Source organism: Cebus imitator, unplaced genomic scaffold (genome assembly GCF_001604975.1).
Source record: "Cebus imitator isolate Cc_AM_T3 unplaced genomic scaffold, Cebus_imitator-1.0 Scaffold26, whole genome shotgun sequence".
NCBI lineage: Eukaryota > Metazoa > Chordata > Mammalia > Primates > Cebidae > Cebus > Cebus imitator.
Window position 1 is genome coordinate 284881 of NW_016107341.1, and position 19464 is coordinate 304344.

The following is a 19464-nucleotide window of genomic DNA, read 5'->3' on the forward strand; positions in this document are numbered from 1 at the left end:
ATCTTCTTCCATCCCTTTATTTTGAGTCTTTGTGAGTCTTTGCATGTGAGATGGGTCTCCTAAATACAGCACAGTATTGGGTCTTGACTTTTTATCTGGTTTTCCAGTCTGTCTCTTTTGATTGGGGCATTTAGGCCATTTACATTGAACATTGGTATTGTTATGTTTGATGTTGATCCTACTAGTTTGTTATTGGCTTATTGTTTTGCCCATTAGTTGACATGCTTACTTCCTTGTGTCATTGTTCTTTACCATTTGGTACATTTTTGCATTGGCTGGTACTGTTTGTTCCTTTCCATGTTTAGTGCTTCCTTCAGTTGCTCTTGTAAGGCAGGTCTTGTAGCGATGAAGTCTCTCAGCAATTGCTTGTCTGTAAAGGATTTTATTTCTCCTTTACTCATGAAGCTTAGTTTGGCTGGATATGAAATTCTGGGTTGAAAGTTCTTTTCTTTAAGGATGTTGAATATTGGCCCCCATTCCCTTTTAGCTTGTAAGGTATCTGCCAAGAGATCCTTGTGAGTCTGATGGTCTTTCCTTTGTGAGTGACTCGACCATTCTCTCTGGCTGCCCTTAGGATTTTTTCCTTCATTTCAACCCTGGTGAACCTGATAATTATGTGCCTTAGGGTTGCTCTTCTTAAGGAATATCTTTGTAGTGTTTTCTGTGTTTCCTGGATTTGAATATTGGCCTGCCTCGTTAGGTTGGGGAAGTTCTATTGCATAATATCCTGAAGAGTGGTTTCCAGCTTGGATTCATTCTCCCCGTCACATTCAGGCACACCTTTCAAATGTAGTTTAGGTCTTTTCACATAATCCCATAGTTCTTGGAGGCTTTGTTTGTTTCTTTTCACTCTTTTTTCTCTAATCTTGCCTTCTCCTTTTATTTCATTGATTTGATCTTCAATCTCTGATATCCTTTATTCTGCTTGATTGGTTTGGCTGTTGAAACTTGTGTATGCCTTGCAAAATTCTTGTGCTGTGTTTTTCAGCTCCATCAATTCGTTTATGTTCTCTAAGCTGGTTATTCTCGTTAGCATTTCGTCTAACCTTTTTTCAAGGTTCTTAGTTTCTTTGCATTGGGTTACATGGTTACATGGTCTTTTAACTCAGAGAAGCTTATTATCCACGTCCTGAAGCCTGCTTCTGTCAATTTGTCACACTCATTTTCTGTCTTGTTTTGTTCCCTTGATGGTGAGGAGTTGTGATCCCTGGGAGGGGAAGAGGCGTTCTGGTCTTTGATGGTTTCATTCATTTTGCGCTTTTTTTCCCATCTTCGTGGATTTATCTCCCTTTGATCTTTGAAGTTGGTGATTTCAGGAGAAATCTCTGAGTGGACGTCCTTTCTGTTGCAGTTGGAGGTATATCTTTTTTGGCCTGTAGAGGTGTTACTGGGCTGCCTCAGATTCAGTCAGGTTGCTGGTTGGGTGGTCTTCCCCTGGGGATTGTTTGCAGGTGAAATTAGCCCCACTTTCCCAATGGTGTCTCTCCTTCCCTGAGCTCGATCTTCCTGGTTGGGGTCAAACTGGTTTATTTGCTGCCAAGCTCTCTGGAGCGTGGGCTTCAGTTTGAGTTTTGTGGGGTTTGGGGCCTACCGGCATTATGGTCTGTTTCCCTGATTTCAACTCTGCCTCTTTCTGTGGGACAGGTTGTCCCATCCTGCTGGCACTAGTCCAAACTTCCGCCCAGGTCCCACCGACAACTTGTGGCATGAGGCGGGAGCTGTCACTCAGATTTGCGTTGACAACCCATGGCACCCCTGAGTCTGGCGGGGCTCTCATGGACCGATGGTTGCCGGAGGGTTGAAGTAAACACAGGATCCGAATTGGAGCACTGAGGGGGTGAAGTCCCCTGACCCTCCGAGCTGGCTGCACGTTCCAGGTGGGGATGCACCCTGCCCTGTCTTGGTTCCTTCTCCCTGGGCGGCTCTTGCCCTGGTTTGGTTTCCTCACTGGGCTACTTTCAGAGTCCTTCCAGTCCCCCCAAAATAAGCCCAGCACCTCACTTGGGATGTGAGGTCCTCTAGCCCTCTACATCTCATTTGCTGGGAGCTGCATCTGGTGTTGCCTCCTCTCTGCTATATTGGTGCTGCCCCCATGGGTCTGTTTTTAACGTCTGTGGGACTGTCTCTTTGGAATATACTGCTAGTATATAATGAAAAAGTTCTTATCCCCATTTTAGGGCATCTGCATGCCACTAACAGTTACCTCTTGACAGAGATGTGACACAAATTAGTATCCTGGAGAAATAGATGGACTTTTAAAAAGATGACCTCTAAAGGCTCAGATGTATGTTTTTGTGGGTCATTTTTAGTTGGTTAATGTTCTCTTTATATATTGCATTCTTATTTTTTTAAGTATTTATAAAAATAAAGTAAATTTTTTTTAGAGATGAGTCTTGCCATGCTGCCCAGGCTGGAGTGCCTTGGCTATTCACAGGCACAATCATAGTTTAGCCTCAAAACCTTGGGCTCAAGTGATCCTCCTGCCTCAGCTTCCTGAGTAGCTAGGATTATAGGTGCCTAACACCATACCCAGCAGTATATTTTGTTCTTAATTGTATGTATTTTTCAGAAAGATAAGAGAATGACATTTAGAATTTAGGAGATGTCTGTTTCTACATTCTCATATACAGTGCGAAGTTGATTAGCCAGTGTTTTTTTATCCCTTTACCTAGTATATTGTTGGTACTTGATACATAGAGTATGCTTTCATTGTTTAATTGGTATTAGGAAAAGACACATTTTTCAACTCTAGAATTCTTCTGAAGAGAAGACTAAACTCCTTATGGACAGAATATGTAATCCTTTCATGGCTCCTAAGAAAGCTGCAGAATACTGGAATGTTTGTAGATTGAGTAACTTTTGTGCCACCAAATTAGAGACTAACTTTAGTGTTTTATTTTTGTAGGTGAAACACAAAGGGCTAATAACATTTGTAAAATTTATTCTATACACAAAAGGGAAAAATTGACTTTAAAAAGGCTGTCAAATATTTTGTCCTCCGAAGGCTTAGTTTGAAATGTTGCTGCATTGAGTTCCAGGTGCGCAAATGCAAAGTTAAACCTCCTCAGTAACACACAAGTGGTAGCTAAAAGGCTAGAATGAATGAGATTGGGAGAGGAGATGAAAACAGTTGAGAACAGCTGGAAATCAGACTTTAGGTCAATTGTATTGTTTGCTGGGTGCTGTGGTTGAGGTAACTTCTCTGAAAAAAAGTGTTTTATGAGGAGATGAGAAAACAGCTCTCAATACTGCAGAATCAAGATCAGAGACTCAAGAAGTAGGAAATAACTGACACTTTCTAAGGAAGAGAGAAAGTTTAGGATGATAAGAATCAAAGTGGTAGGGCATAATTGGAAGTTGAGAAAACTGATTTCACAGATACATTGTTCTGCCCCCTTAAGTGACCTCATCACATACCTCGAATATTTTTTTTCCATTGACCTTCGCTGTTGTCTTTTTTCTGTAGGCCTTGTGTCATCCTGTGCCCGATGAACTGAGATTCGTCCCCTCCCCCATCAAACATTGAAGTAAAGTAGCTGCAATAAAATATATTTCTATTTTTTTTCTTTCAGAGATAAAAAATTTCTTAGTTAGCTTTTCTTATAAAAATATAGGAACTTTAAATAGGCTTTGCTAATTTAATAGGGATCACTATCTGTGATGTCACATGGATCCATTTTCTTGCCAGGAGTTGGCTTCTACTTTTAAATTTTCAAGCGTCTGGCTGGTAAATCCTAAGAGGTACAGTGATAAGCATACACTTCTACTTGATAGGGCTATGTGAAGACCACTGGAAAGGATGTTAAATGTGAAATTAGTTTTTGGAGATAGAGAGGCAATACTTTTCAGTAAATAATTTCTTCAGGGAACAGTGAGTTAGGAAATGCTAGCTAGAACTGGTTCATATTAATGTACTCTTGTGTATCTCCATCTCACTTTTGTTTTGTAAGGTGAAAGATGAAAATAGGTGTCTCTTTCTTCTCTAAGAATTTCACAAATAACTTAGGAGTTATATCCCTATGTCCTACAATTTCACCCCCAACTCTTAGTGAAAAATTAAAAATTGTTATTGGTGGGATTGGGCTTTACTATTTCAGTTCTGATAATTTTATCATGTCAATTCAGAGGTGACATAGTAGCTCTGTATCTGTTACTTCAGATGGCGAAGTGACACAGCTGGAGCTAGAACTCACACCCTTTGACTTTTAAGGCAGAGTTCTTTTCTTTCATTTTTTCTTTTTCTTTCTTTCTTTCTTTTTGTTTTCTGTTGAGTTCTTTTCTAATGCTGTTCTTTTTCATGTGAAGATAGTGGGTTTTTTCTCAGTTTAGTTATAGTAAAATCTTCTGGCTGCATAGTAACTGTGGGGTTATTGGGTAGAGAGTCATGGAGTCTGTTAGATAGAAAGTCTGCCACTAGAAACTGTAGGAAAGTTGAACTGGGTTGCTTACCATTACGCAGAAGAAGAAACTTGGAATTGGAATGGTTTGGATCAGACAATCTCAAAGGTCTCTTTTGGTGATTCTCATGGTTTTAATTGTTAGGATTACATATCACAGATTTATTCATCCTGTGATCAAATCATGCTTCAAATCACATAACTGGTGAATTATAGTGCAGTACTAATATATCTTCTTATGCTTATGAATATTTTCTTCTGATAGGGATATTGCAATGTCTGCCACTGTTAGCATTTGAACAGTCTCACCTTTCTTTCTCCTCTTCCAGCCTTAAATTTAACATGACAGATAGTTGATATACTCACAACCAGCCTTCATTGCTACTTTGTATATTTTGATGTGAAAACTATCCTCAGGACGAAAAATAATTTACCAATTAGGGAGAACAAGAATTCCCTTCAGCCAAGGAAAAAAATCTGCCTTAATGTGAATTAAAGAAAATCAGCAAGAAATGGCCTGTTCTAATGTACTGTTTGGCTCTCCCTATCTCACTTTTATTTTTTTTTTAATGAGAAATCAGGATTATTTTTCTTCTCTAAGAATTTCATAAATAACAACTTAAAAGGACAGTGTTCAAGTGCTGTCCTTATCACTGGTACTGAGGGAGGAAGAAGATTGGAGATTTGCTGGATTCAATATGCTGTTCACTTTATCTTCGATGCCATTTTCTGCTTCTTTTTCTGTGAAAAGACTGATGATAAACCTGGCAGGCACTTAAAGTTTTAATTATCTGATAATGATAATTAATTGGCTAAATAAGTGATAGAAGTACAACTTATTTTTGAGGTCCACACACCAAGCATTGTTCTTTCTTTGTATTACCCTTAATGGCAGTGAGTAATAGTAAGAACAATTGCAAGAGTATGAGCGTGTAGTTGACATAATAATGTCTGTGGCTTAAACCTTATTTATCGTATTTAAACAAGAGTAACCAATTGAAGAAAAATTGAAGAAAAGATGAGACATACTGACTCATCTTGATTCTGGAACTGATTTACTTTATATTTCCCCACAAATAATTATATTTAGCTAATATTAATTGATAAGTAAGATGGATTACAGTGACTTTATACTTAGTGAGATATAAATTTGATTTATTTTGAGGAAGATCAGTCCAGATTAGACTATCACAGAAGCTTTGAGAAAGCCACAGTGTTGTTCCCAGATATTTACCTGTAAAGTTTGGATAGGTTCATTATATCATCAACATCTCATTCAACTTGTAAATTGAAAATCCATTTATTATTACTTATTATTGCTGTTTGCTGTTTAGAAAACATATTTTAGTAATAAAAACTTTGATTTAAAAGAGCAAAGATGAGTAAATTATGAAAAAATGTGATTGAAAGCCATAGTCTTTCAAAATATGAGGGCTGTGGAGGAAGAAAAAGCAAAACGATGTGGCCCTGTGGTAAATGATTAAAAATAGATATTCTTTATTGTTAGGCATAAATCATAGATGATAATCAGCCTATAAATGATTGAATTCAGTAACAGTTATTTGGCACATTGTGCTAGGTGGTTGTATGATCATAGCAGTGCTTTGAATTTTCAGCACTCTTTATTTTCAGAGTGCTTTCCATAGTTTCTCACTGGATTATTATAAGCAGTCCTAGGAGGGAGAAAGGGATGCTGGAGTGTGAATAAATGGAAGCACAGAGGTTAAGCAAATTTCCTAAGATATTTGCTACTTGGTGATAGACTAATATAAATGCTTTTTCCATATCTGATTTTTCATACCTGCATATTTGAACCTTTACAACTTCACAGTAGCAGAAATAAATGTCAGAATAGGCATAAAGCCAAGAAAAAGAACAGTGAGTGCAGCAAATGACCTCTTGGTTACAGTTTAGACTTTAAAAAGTTGGGTTTTAAATATCACTCTTTCACTGGGTGCTTAGGTGAAGTATTGTGAAATACTTGAGGCCACTGTTAAGTAGTGTGTGACCTTAGGCAAATAAGGTCTTCCTGTTCTCAAGACTTTGGAGTTTGCCTATCTTTAATTTAATTCAGTTTCTCTAAGATTTTAAGGTTGTTGAAGGAGAAACACAGTATTTATTTTAGAAATGATGAATTGAGTCAAATTAAATATGGTCAATTCACATTCATAACAGCTAACAACAGCTGTTAATAATAATTGTCTATCTTGCTGCTTGTTGAAAAGTTCCTATGTTGTATGCTAAAAGAATCTGAATGAAAAGAATATAGTCTTTAAGATTATTTTTTAACACCCTGATAATCCAATTAAAGAACACATGCCAAGGTAGCAGTGTTGACATAGAGCATGGAGGAGGCTAGGATGGAAGGTAAAAGGAAGAGCAGGTAGTTTTGGTGGACGCCAAAAGGAGTCAGCAGCTCTAACTCTGTTGACATAATCTTGTGGATTAAACATTGTTTACTAAGACAATTTGGCTCTTTTCTTCCTTGGACAGGTGTCTCTAGACCTGACTTCCAGGATGAAAAAGACTGAGGAGTAGCAAATGATTAAACTATGAAAAGCTTTAGACTTGCTAGCTCCTCTGTATTATTAAAGGCTCTATACTCATTTAACTAATTTCATTGCATAATTAATCTGAAGAGATGTAATATTGTAAATCCATTAGCAGATTTCTTTTAGAAATGTATGTTCCATGTCCCTGATTTAAAATATCAATAATCTTTTTATTTTTGAGACAGTCTCACTCTTTTGCTCAGGCTGGGATGCAGTGGCACGATCTCAGCTCACTGCAACAGCTGCCTTCCAGGCTCAAGAAATTCTGGTGTCTCAGCCTCCCGAGTATCTGAGATTACGGGTGTCTGCCACCTTGCCTGGCTAACTTCTTGTATTTTTTGTAAAGATGGGGTTTCACAATGTTGACCAGGCTGGTCTTGAACTCCTGACCTCAAGCAATCTGTCTGACTCAGCCTCCCAAAGTGCTGAGATTACAGGTGTGAGCCACTGCATCAAGCCTAAACTATTAATAACTGTATTTAATCTTTATTGTGTGCTGTCTGCTATGTATATGCTGAATGCTTTATATGGTATATCTCTTTCCCATACCTCTTTGAGATAGCTGTTATTATTATCTTCCTGTTATAAGCAAAATCATTGACTTATGGGAGTTAGAAACTTGCTAAAATAGTTTTTAATTCATGCTTTAGGAATGGTACATTAAAAATCCACAAGAAATATGAAACAGGGAAATGGTTATTGCTGTATAATGTGCATGAACATTGTTTAACAGTCCTGGATAGGAAATGAGGAATGGTGTGAAATATGATGAATTGTTTGCCCTCTTTGTATTGGTTGTAATAATTTTTTGAATTGAATTTTCTTTGAGGAACCACCTTTGGAATCAGTCAGACCAGAATTTGAGTTTTAGTTTTGCCACTGGTTAACTGTTAACTAGTCAGCCTTTTTAATCAGGTTATTTAAATGGACTGTGGCTCAGTTTCTTCATCTGGTATGTGGGTATAATCCCTTCCTCCCTCACCGGTCTATTGTAAATAAAGTTGATCCTCATCATTCATGGATTCAATATTTGCAAATTTGACTACTTGCTGAAATTTATTTGTAACCCCCAAATTAATACACTCAGTGCTTTCATAGTCATTTGTAGACATATGCAGAGTGGTGAGATATTTGAGTCACACAACTGCACATATGAACAGTGTGACACTTTGACTTCTTATTACTTTTCTCATAGTGTAAACAAGTGTCTTTTTGGTGGTTTATTTAGTGCTATGTGTTTAGCATTTTAGTTATTTTTTGGGTGATTTTGATGCTTAAAATGGCCCTAGAAGTATAATGCCAAAGTGAAGGCTAGTATTCTAAGCACGATAGGGCTGTGCTATGCCTTTCAGAGAAAATACATGTGTTAGATAAGCTTTGTTCAGGTGTGAGTTATAGTTCTGTTGGCCATGAGTTCAACAATAATGAATTAACAATATATACTAAATAAAATATCTTTAAAAGGAATTAAACTTAAGGTTAGTTGTTGACTGGCTAACAAAGGTGATGTGACCAGAGGTTCTCAGGAACCTAACACTATATTTTCCCTAGGAGCAATGGTCCCGTGTTAATTAATTTGTGTTTGGGTAAATTCATATAACACAACTACTGTGAATAACAAGAATTTACTGTCTTTGTAAAGTATCAAGCACCTGATATATACCAAACATCCATTATATTCACTTTCAACTTTATCTCTCAGTTTTCCTTATGACTTCATGGAAACACTTGGGAAAGAGTTGGGCATGTTCTTTATGATTTTAATTAACAGGGCAGTGAACACTCTGAAATGGCATCATTGTATTTAGAAGACAAGATTCACAAAGTCAATGTTTTCTTTTTTAGCTTTTAGAGTTTTCTGTAACAACATACCATAAAATATTACCTTTTGTTAAGTTATCATTAATTAACTTAAAGTACAATTTTGGACTTTAATAAACTGTGGGTCTCCTCTGAGCTATTCTGTTGCTCAATAAAGCTCCTCTTCACCTTCTTACCCTCCACTTGTTTGTGTACCTCATTCTTCCTGGACATAGGACAAGAACTCAGGACCTGCTGGTGGGGCTAAAAGAATTGTAACAAACAAGGCTGAAACATGACCCTTGCTTGCCATATTGTGGGTGACAAGAAGGAGAGAAGAGCTGTGGCCCTTTATGGATCCCAGACCTAGGAGCTCCCCAAGTCAAGGCTGTGACAGCCTCTTTGGGAGCTCTGCAGTTCCTGGTGTCTCCAAGCTTCTGGGTGCCAGTTAATAAACTGTCTTCCAAGATTATTTCATTAGGAAGCAAATATTTTTGACTTTGTGGGCAGTGCAGTTTCTGTTGCAGCTATTCAACTCTGCCATTGTGGTGTGAAAGCAGCCATAGACAGTAGGTAAATGAATGACTGGGATTGTGTTTCAGTAAATCTTTATTTACAAAAGCAGGCAGTGAGCCAGATTTTTCCTGCAGGTGGTAGTTTGCTGAACCCTGATTTAATGTACTCTAGACTCTTGGTTTATGATCTTATTATTTATCTTACTAGACAAATGTCTGACTCTGAGTTTGCTAGAAGATCCATAGACCATTGAAAATAAATAGTTTTCCATAACTGTATTTTTCTGTTGATTATACTGGTAGTGATAATAGCTTTAATGAGCATTTGTTATATGCCAGGCACTACTCTAGCCACCTTATATTATATTTTATTTTCTCAGTATTGTCATAGGATTCTTGGGGTGTCAGTTCACCAGCTGGAAACCTCTGTGGCCAGTGGCGCCTTTGCTTGGGTTTTTCCCAGGCCCACCAGGCTTGTTCTGCCCACTTGGCCTGGCACGGTGCGTTCGGCTCACACTACTGGCCTGGATCCCATGCTGGCCAAGGGCTGGCCAGGTGTAGAGAGGCAAGGGGTGTGTGAGTGAGCATGGGGTTCATACCATGCACAGCCAGGCATGACAGCTGCAGTGGGGTGGGCAACTCCAGGTGATGGCATGGGCACTGGCTCCCTGTGAGGCTGCAGGTGAATGAGGCATTCCACAAGCAGCTTCCACACTGGCACCAGGGAACATAGTGGCACCCAGAAGCTTGGAGACACTAGGAACTGCAGAGCTCCCAAAGAGGCTGTCACAGCCTTGACTTGGGGAGCTCCTAGGTCTGGGATCCATAAAGGGCCACAGCTCTTCTCTCCTTCTTGTCACCCACAATATGGCAAGCAAGGGTCATGTTTCAGCCTTGTTTGTTACAATTCTTTTAGCCCCACCAGCAGGTCCTGAGTTCTTGTCCTACGTCCAGGAAGAATGAGGTACACAAACAAGTGGAGGGTAAGAAGGTGAAGAGGAGCTTTATTGAGCAACAGAATAGCTCAGAGGAGACCCACAGTGACTAGCTCCTCTCTGTAAATAGAGTATCTTGACAATTGTTCAGCTCTCAGTGGAGTGAAAACCCTGGAGTGGGTAACTCCTCTCTGCAGCTGGTCATCCCACCATCTGTTAAGAGTCTGGCTGAATCCAGGACTTTTATGGGCCTGGGACTCAGCCAGCCAGAAGGAGGAAGTGTGTGTTGATGGTTCATGGGCAGCTATGAACAGTCCTGGAAAAAGCACCACAAGTCCCACTCTGGCCCATAGGCCAGCAGCCCAGCCTCCAGGCTTCACAGCCTTTTCGGCTTGAAGGTGGGGCTTTGCTGGGACCTGTCCCCTTCTGTCCAGGACCCTCTTTGCCTCCTGCCACTGTTGAGGGCACCCAGGCTATTTGTGTCAAGGGGTGCCTGCAGGCCAATGCTGAGCTGCTGTCAGCCCCTGCCTCAGTCTCCCTCCTTTGCTTGTTGGTGTCCAAAGTCTGGAGGGGGTTCAGGTAGCAGGGGACTGGTGTGTCAGCACAGTGCCCGAGCTCAGCCACAAACTTGCTCTGAGATCAGAGGGGTTGCCAGTAGTAGGGAGAGGCCAGGCTGCGGGAGCAGACATCTCCAAGCTTTTGGGGGAAGCGGCACCTTCCTGGGCCCCTCAGAGTGCTGAGACACCCTGGTCCACAGCCACAGCTTCGGCAGCTGCAGCTGTGCTCAAGATGATGGAACTCCTGCCTGCTACCAGCCCCCAACAGAACAGGGAGGCTCAGGTTCGCCTGGGAGGGTGGGACTCCGGTCTGCTCCCCTCAACCAGTGGCTCCATGGAGCGTGTGGCCTGGTCTGCACTTCCCCAACAACGGCTGGTTTCATGGCAGTGGCCACTCCAGATAGGCCCCCGCTGTCATCAGTGTAGCCCTTAAAGGTACCTATTGTGATTGTTATCTCCATTTTTAGAAGCAGAAACTAAGGCCTAGAGAAGCGAAATAACTGACTCAGTGTCATAGAATTAGGAAGTGGTACAGCCTCGTCTTAGGACAGTTTTGACCATGTAGTCAGCATGCCATATTCCTTGTGTAATCTTTTTTTATTTCCTCATGTTTTACTGATTTGGGGATGTTGATTTGAATGTTATAAGATCATTGTACAGCATCTTTAGGTTTTCTCAAGTAAAGCATTATATTAATTTAGTGAGTAAGTAGATGTGTATGGATTTTAGCGCTAATTCTTTAATTAATTTTAGAAAATTAGCTTATTTTTATTTCTGGCTAAGTTTTTTAATGTATTCTAAAAGAGAAGAGTCCACCTAAAGGTAAAGCTTTGCTACTTTACACTCTGCTGGGAGATTTGTTTTTCTTCATTGGGTAATTTGGAGGTCTCATTTTGTTCTTGTTTCTTTAATATCCTGATTAAAGGATTGGAAAGTCCTTTTCTAGATTGGAGTCACTAATACCATCTTGCACAGAGCCATGTACTTGGAAGATGTTGATTCACATTTGTTGAATGAATAACTTAACCTTTTTTGTAATGTGTCAACTATTCTTCACATTGGCGTATCCAGTGTCTCTGGGTACAACTCTCAGAGTTTGCAGACAGCGTGACATTAGAAATAAGATGTATTTGGTGGAAATGACTAGATTCGTGTGAATATTGAAAAAGTGGACTCATGATTTCAGTGGAAATAATCTGTTCAGCTATTGCACTGCTTTCCTGTTTCCCTTTTTATATTTAGTTGTCACTCATTGGATCAGCATTTTATTTAGACTTAGTATGTGCCTGATACAGTTTGGAATCCAGAAATAATCATCCTTGTTTTCTTAAAGCTCAAAGTCTCACATCAAATTATAAGGGGTCTTAATATGCGCTTATCCATTAATTAGCGTATATTAGGTGCTTTAATGGAGGTATTATAACAAGTGCACTGTAGGAGCATAAGGGAGGTGCACTTGACCGTCTGGTGCGCCAGAGGAGGTGATCTGTTATGAAGTGAGTAGTTTCTGAGTTGAGAACAGGAGTGCTCCATGCAGAGTAGGTAGGGTTGGCCAACATCTCTGGGAAAGAAGACCACAACAGCAAGCGAAAGGATGAAATGTTTCGGGAATGATATGAATTCTGTTTTGGCTGGAAGAGGGTGGGGCAAGGGATAAGCTTGGGAAAAGAGGTTGGAGCCAGATTGTGAAATGCATGTAGTGATAAGGGGATTGACAGGCTTTCATTAGGGTAGGACATAATCAGAGTTTTGTAAAAATAATTCTGGTGATAGCATGAAGGGGAGGAAATTGATGGTGGAGTGAGTAATGGGTTGTCCATTGTTCTATCTTCCAGCTTTCTCCTGTGCCTCTGGAGAGTATCTAGAAATGAAGAACCAGGTATGCAGTAAGTGTGGCGAGGGTACCTATTCCTTGGGCAGTGGCATCAAATTTGATGAATGGGATGAACTGCCGGCAGGATTTTCTAACGTCGCAACATTCATGGACACTGTGGTGGGCCCTTCTGACAGCAGGCCAGATGGCTGTAACAAGTAAGAATCCAAAGCAACCTTTGGCTCTTAACTGAATATTTGAGAAGAAGTTAGTTGCTGTTTTCCAGAAAGAAGATGAGGATAATTTTGGTACTATTTGGGATGATAAGCTAATTGCAGAGAATCATGTTTTTTGGACAGTCACTGCAATGAGTTTTCATGAGGTTAAAATCATTGCCCTCAGAATATACCAGATACTGAATACAAAAATGCAATAATGCTGTTAGAGAAGCAAATTATTTTTCTCGTATTTATAACTACACTTAAGCTGCTGGTGTTTCTACTAACCTTTTTCTAATTTTTAACCAATACTTTCAGATTTTTTTCTTTTCCTCTGACAGGAAGAATTCATAAACTTCATTTAGACACGTGATTATCTCTTATGAAAGAGAGTGGGTTAAGTACCTAAGGTGGAAAGCACCTTTGCTTAATTCTTACCTCTTTTATAGGGGATTTTTAGCTTTGCATATGACAAAGTTGGAGAAATGTTAAACTCTTTTGAAAAAAACAAAACAAAATGTGTGTCTTTAAGCTGTATGCTTTCCTGTTCTCTGTGTTAACTACGTACGTAACATTTCCTTTCATATAGATTTGCTTAGGATAATTCAACTTTAGGCCTCTGGCTACCTCCTGACAAGAGTAGCCTGTCAGGAATCCCACATTTTTACCATAAGCTTAAGGGCACATTCATTCCCTCCCTCCCTTCCTTTCCTCCTTCCTTTCACTCTAGCTGTCTTTTTGCCAAATGATACCAATTTCTTTTTTTAATATCTTGGTAATAGGCTTATTTCTTTAAGAGAGGGTGTGTGTTTTAAGTAAAAGAGTTCCTTAGAGGAAAGTACTAATAGGATGTTGTGGGACCTCAGATCTTTGTTTTGGTGGGCAGGAGACATTGACAAGGCGTCTTCTTCTGTCTGGAATAGTTTATGCGTAAAAGAAATTGAGTAAGTGGTAGGTTTTCAATGTAGTGTCTTCTAGTGTAATTTTCTCAGTGTAAATTTCAGTCTGATACGGCTATGCTTGTTTTCCTGTCTCGTCTCCTTCCTTTTTTCACCCATCCACTCTTACATACTCTTTACTCTTTTTTAATTGGTTGGGTCATATAGGAGATGTATGTTGAACTTTCTAAAAAGTTGAACTTTTCAAAATCGTTATATTATTGCAGACTTCCACTAGTAGGATATTTGAGTTCTAGTTACTCTACATGTTTACCAGCATTTGTATTGTTAAGTCTTGTTTTGTTCTAGCCATCCCATTGTGTTCGTGCATGTGTGTGTGTGAGATGATATACCCTTGTTTTAATTTATTTCCCTGCCGCATAATAATGTCAAACATGTTTCATGTGTTTATTGTCCATGTGTTTATTCTCTTTTGTGAAGTCAAATTGTTATACCCATTTTCTACTTTTTATTTTTGGATATTTGATTATCAAGCTGAAGGAGTTTTTTGTATATTCTGAGCATGGGTTCTTATGTGTATATATTTATATAATATATAGTATATGCACACACACATGCATATACTATATATACACACACACACATATACACACACACATACACACACACACATGTCTCTATGTGTGTGTGTAATACTTCTTTCCAGTTTGTGGCTTTTGCCTTTTATGTTTTCTTAATAGTGTCCTTTGATAAGCTAAAGTTTAAAATTAAAAAAAAATGCAATTTATCATTTTTTCCTGTTATGGTTATCTGTTAGGATATCTTTGCTAACCACAGGTTGCAGAGGCTAGGAATTACTGTATGCATTCTTATGGTAGCATAGAGATTATTATACTTTTATATAATGTTAAATGTTACCACAGCATAGTTACATTTATACCCTCATCTTCATACTATTGCTATATATTTAAAAACATGTTATAAACCCTAAAATACAATGGTATTATGTTTTAAACAATTAGTTGCTCCTTAAATAACCTTACAAAGATTTAGGAACTCAAAAGACAGGTCCATCACAGGCAAGTTCATTTCATGGGACACACAACTTCCTAAAAAATTAAGGTGAAAAAATACAGCTTTATATCTTAATCTACATATTTATCATTAGTGGTACTCTTTCTCCCCTTCTATAGATTTGCCATATGTATGGGTTTACAAAAAAAAAAAAACTGCAGTTGTTTGAAAGAATAATTCCACTTCAGCTACTAAAATTAGTTCTCATCTATTTGGTAATCAAACTTTGGGTGAAAAATAACAGTTTCATAGCAAATTAATCATATAACCTGAAAAAGATTTAGGAAGTTATTTTCCTTAAGAAATGAAGAAAATGAACCTCTTTTCAGTAATAAAGTTGGTCTTTGAGTTCCAGAAAAGCTTCTGATGTTTTCTGCTGTGCTTTGCTGATGAAACTACTTGTGCGTCTGAGTTACTTACACAGCTTTGTGGACAGAAGAGGTTTCAGAACATTAATGTAAAGTGCCTCTTTGTTTCGTTTCCCCAGCTCTTCTTGGATCCCTCGAGGAAGCTACATAGAATCTAATCGTGATGACTGCACAGTGTCTTTGATCTATGCCGTGCACCTTAAGAAGTCAGGTTATGTCTTCTTTGAGTACCAGTATGTCGACAACAACATCTTCTTTGAGTTCTTTGTAAGACCTTTTATATTCTGGAATTTACTTTTTAAGGGATGTTCACGTAAATTTCCCTTAATCAGTTGTTCCCATTCTACTTTATTTCTCCTCAGTTATTTTTGTCTTAAATGAACCTTTTGATGTTAAAAGAAAACTTTAATTTTTTTCTATAATATTTTGTTTTCTGACTAAAATTGTTTCTTTACCTCTGAGATCTCACCTTGCAGCATAACATTGGACTTGTTTTATCTTTAGTTATGCTCATTATACAACCATTGGTTTAGACTTTTTGTGTGACAAATATTTTCTCCAAGATTCTGGTTTGTACTTTTTATAGCTACAGATAATATTGTGTGAAAACTGTGTTTTTAAAACCAATTTTAGTTTTCACTTAAAAGTTTTTTTTTCTTTTTGCAATTTCAAATACATTTTGCTAACAAGAATTATTTAAGTGGCTGTACGTTTCTGATTCTGTGAATTTTGTACACTCTAAAAACATCAACGAATGTGATACTTGATGTATTTGAAAAGAATTTAAATAGCATTACAGAATATAAGATAATCATCTAACAAAATAGGTGGTTAACACTAAAATTACTTAACTATTAGTAATAAACAGTATCTAATCTAGCAAATATTTATGACACAAATGCTTGAGCAAATGTGCTCAGATTGACTTCTCATACCAAACTAAGTGTGTGTTGTGCTTATAACACAGAGATTATCTTGAAAAATATTTCTGCAGTCCAGAATTCAGAAACAAAGGTACTAAAAATCTAAAACAAATTTGTATTATTAGAAATGGGAATTTCTAAATCAGAAGTTTGGTAGCAAGAGAGATTTTTCATGAAAATATGAACTTTACATTTGAAGTCAAGATTCTGGCTGTAGTCCCAACTCTGTAATTGTTAACTTCATTTTATTGAGCAATTAAGTGAACCTTCTGGCACTCAGCATTCACTTCTATAAAGTAGGTTGTGTGACAGTATCTTTTAAGGAGCCTCCTAGCACTAATATATTTTGATGACTTTAAGATGTTAAGCAACCTTCAAACAGATTTATGTTTAAGCTTCATTTTGTTTGCAAAATCCTTCAGTGAACAATTTCCTATTTCATTGGACATTTTTGGCAACATTACTAAAACTGAAATAAAGTTAAGAAGCAAAGCAGTTATCTAACTGTTAGAATAAGTGTTTAGATTTGTATTGCTCAATAAGTTATTTCAGAGATGTCAATAAAGGTACCCTTAAGGCACAAAGTTTCATTACTTCCTTTCAGTGATGCCTTTGTTCTGGTTATAATCTGAAAAGGGATGGCAAATTCATGTTCCTTCCTCTATTGATGTTTCAGCTTTAGAGGTTGCAATTTATTGACTCATAAGGTCAACACTTCATAGTTATCATACTAATGGTTAATGGAAAGGAAGTGTTTGAAGATTGAAAGATGCTATTCTCTGAGAGTTGTACAAATGGGCATTGCATAATTTACAGCAACAAAATATATAATTTTAGAACTGTATGGAACTTTCATTCAGCCCTTCTGTTTTTTTGTTTGTTTGTTGTTGTTTGTTGTTGTTTTAATAACGATGGAACTGAAGCCTAGAGAGACTAAGTGATTAGACCTAGGTTTTACAGGACTCCAGAATGCCAGTAGAATGTCATGATAACGTATGACATCTGCTTTCAGTGATAAAAAATGCTTTCAGCTTATCTACACGTTGACCATTAAATGTATATACAGGGTCCATATCTGCCTTTATATAGCTTAACACTTACATTAAAATGGTCATTATGCTTATGAATATGACACTTAAATTCAATTAAAGTAAGTACCCTCAGTAGCTGATAGTCTCTGGTATTTGGATGGCAATAGGGTCTATATTCTAGTTAATAAGTCTTTAGGGAATAACTCTTAAGGTGAACACTTTAATGTTTGTAAATTGGTCGGGAGGATAAATGAAGAGGCAAAATGATTTAGAGATGAAAAAAAGAGCCATTTCTTTTGATGGGGATATAGGTGATGAGATATTGTTTTAACTCTATTCTGTTGCTATTTTGCAATATTGGAAAGATGGCCTACCTTTTTGATGTGTCTGTATTCAGTGTAGACCTGGAAATGTAGTGTCCCAACCTCTTGACATTTTGTAAGAATTGCCTGGAAAGCTTAAGGTGTTTGGTGTTAAAGATATCTGTAGTCATTTGAATGGACATGGCAAATGATTATCATTTAAACCTCAAATAAAAATTTGGTATTTTGGCTTTGGCCATAGCCACTTGCCTTTGCATTTGGATTAAGTTCTAGGGAATGGAAAATTAAGTGGACTTTATTTGTTTTTAATTTAAAATTTTGCTGCTGCAAATATTATAAAGACAAACTTTGTTTATTTTTATACTATTGGGACTGCATGGTGGATGCATGCTATTAAAAAGTTTGGATATGTTGGATAGTTGTTTTATACTTTGTCTCCTTTCTGTGCATCATCAGTGTTAACTCTTCTCCCACATTCCTCTCTCTAATGAGCTAGGCCTTTTGTTATAATAATGGGGATAGTTTACTTAACAACCACTCAGTCATATGCAGTTGTCACTTAAGCTCCAGAGGTCTTGGTATGTTTACTTATTGAGAATTACTCACGGCCATTGTTTAGAATGTATTGAAAGAAGTTCTTGCAGTCTGTGCTGGGTACAGAATTTAATTAAAACCATTATTCAAGACACTTAACTAGGGCCCTTGTGTTTAATCCACAGATTCAAAATGATCAGTGCCAGGAGATGGACACCACCACTGACAAGTGGGTGAAACTTACAGACAGTGGTGAATGGGGCTCTCATTCTGTAAGTCTCTATTGTATTTCCTTCTTCTTTCCCAACTTACCCTTCCTTTCCTAACTTTAAAAAAAAGTGTATTTTAAAGAAAAAAATCAAAATTGACTATTAATTCAAATGATAGAAATCACTATTAGGGAAAAAATTACCCCTAGCTTCATGGACTAAGATTTCAATTTTCAGGGTTTTTTCCCTACCTCTTTCTTTCTCCTTAGGTTTCTTTTCTTTCCCTTTCCCATCCTACTCTAATTTTCCTCCCTTTCAAAGGGGCATCCATGAGAAAGAAGGCTGTTCAAATAAACATACAAAACATTTGAGTATCTAAGTTTAGAAATGTGTCTGTCGTATGTGATAGAATTAGCAGCTCTTGTCATTGAAAGGATCTGTGAATTCCTTTTATCTCTCTGCAATGTGCCCAGCAAGTGATATTCAAGCTTGTTTTGTTGGATACTGTGCTGTCTTCATTTGTTAGACAGCTCTATTTATCACAAAATTTATCTATATTTGGAGCCTCAACCTGCCTCCTCCCTATTTGACACACATTGATTAAAATTCTACCTTCTCTGGTTCCTTGAAGTGAAGCAACTGCCTGCTTCCTTACAGGACAGCTCCTTAAATGCATGAAGGCAATCATCAGGTAATGATTCACTGAATCTGTTATTATTTCAGGCACTGTCTCCTTGGAGTGAGACATGGATTTCATATCTAACTCTGGTTTATAGTTGTGTTTCTTTAGGTAATTTGCTTAATCTCTTTGTGCCTGATGTTTTCATTTGCAAAATGGGAACAAGCTTGCATGACTAAATCAGAAGATATGTGGGAAGGTCTTAACATGGTGCCTACAATGTAGATCAAGCTTTATTTCAATAAGTGACCATCAATCCTTGCCTTTGTGGTTATAGCAGGTGCCTCATCCTTGGGTGCTTAATACAGTGTACCCTTTCAGAATATTTTAAAAAATCTGTATACCTGAGAATAATATTAATAACATTTAAGAGCCATATACCTTAACACCCAGTCAACTGGGCTTTGAAGGTACAAATAACCCTTAAAAACAAATATGCTTTCTTTACTTAAAAAGACTTAATACAAGGGAAAGAACTTAATGCACTACTTTTACTTAATGTACTACTTCAGTGAATCTCCAGCAGGGTAAAATAGTTGGGTGGATTATAATTTTATACAGCTTGTATTTGTCCAGCCAGAGACTGAACAGAAGAATAAGGAGGGTAGCTAAGCATGGTGGCTCATGCCTGTAGTCC

At 37.8% G+C, this 19464-nt stretch overlaps 1 protein-coding gene across 3 annotated transcripts in view; it reads left to right on the forward strand.

Moving 5' to 3' along the window:
• Positions 1-19464, forward strand: part of ELAPOR2 (endosome-lysosome associated apoptosis and autophagy regulator family member 2) — a 182591-nt gene that overhangs the window by 92066 nt on the left and 71061 nt on the right. For 2 of the 3 annotated variants that reach the window (XM_017523083.2, XM_017523082.2), the window contains 3 exons: positions 12592-12787; positions 15248-15395; positions 18125-18211. In XM_017523083.2, the coding sequence (XP_017378572.1) occupies positions 12624-12787; positions 15248-15395; positions 18125-18211 (399 nt within the window). In that variant the 5' untranslated portion in view covers positions 12592-12623. Of the gene's footprint in view, positions 1-12591; positions 12788-15247; positions 15396-18124; positions 18212-18805; positions 18840-19464 lie in introns of those variants that run through there. The other variant, XM_037736531.1, reaches the window with a different exon arrangement.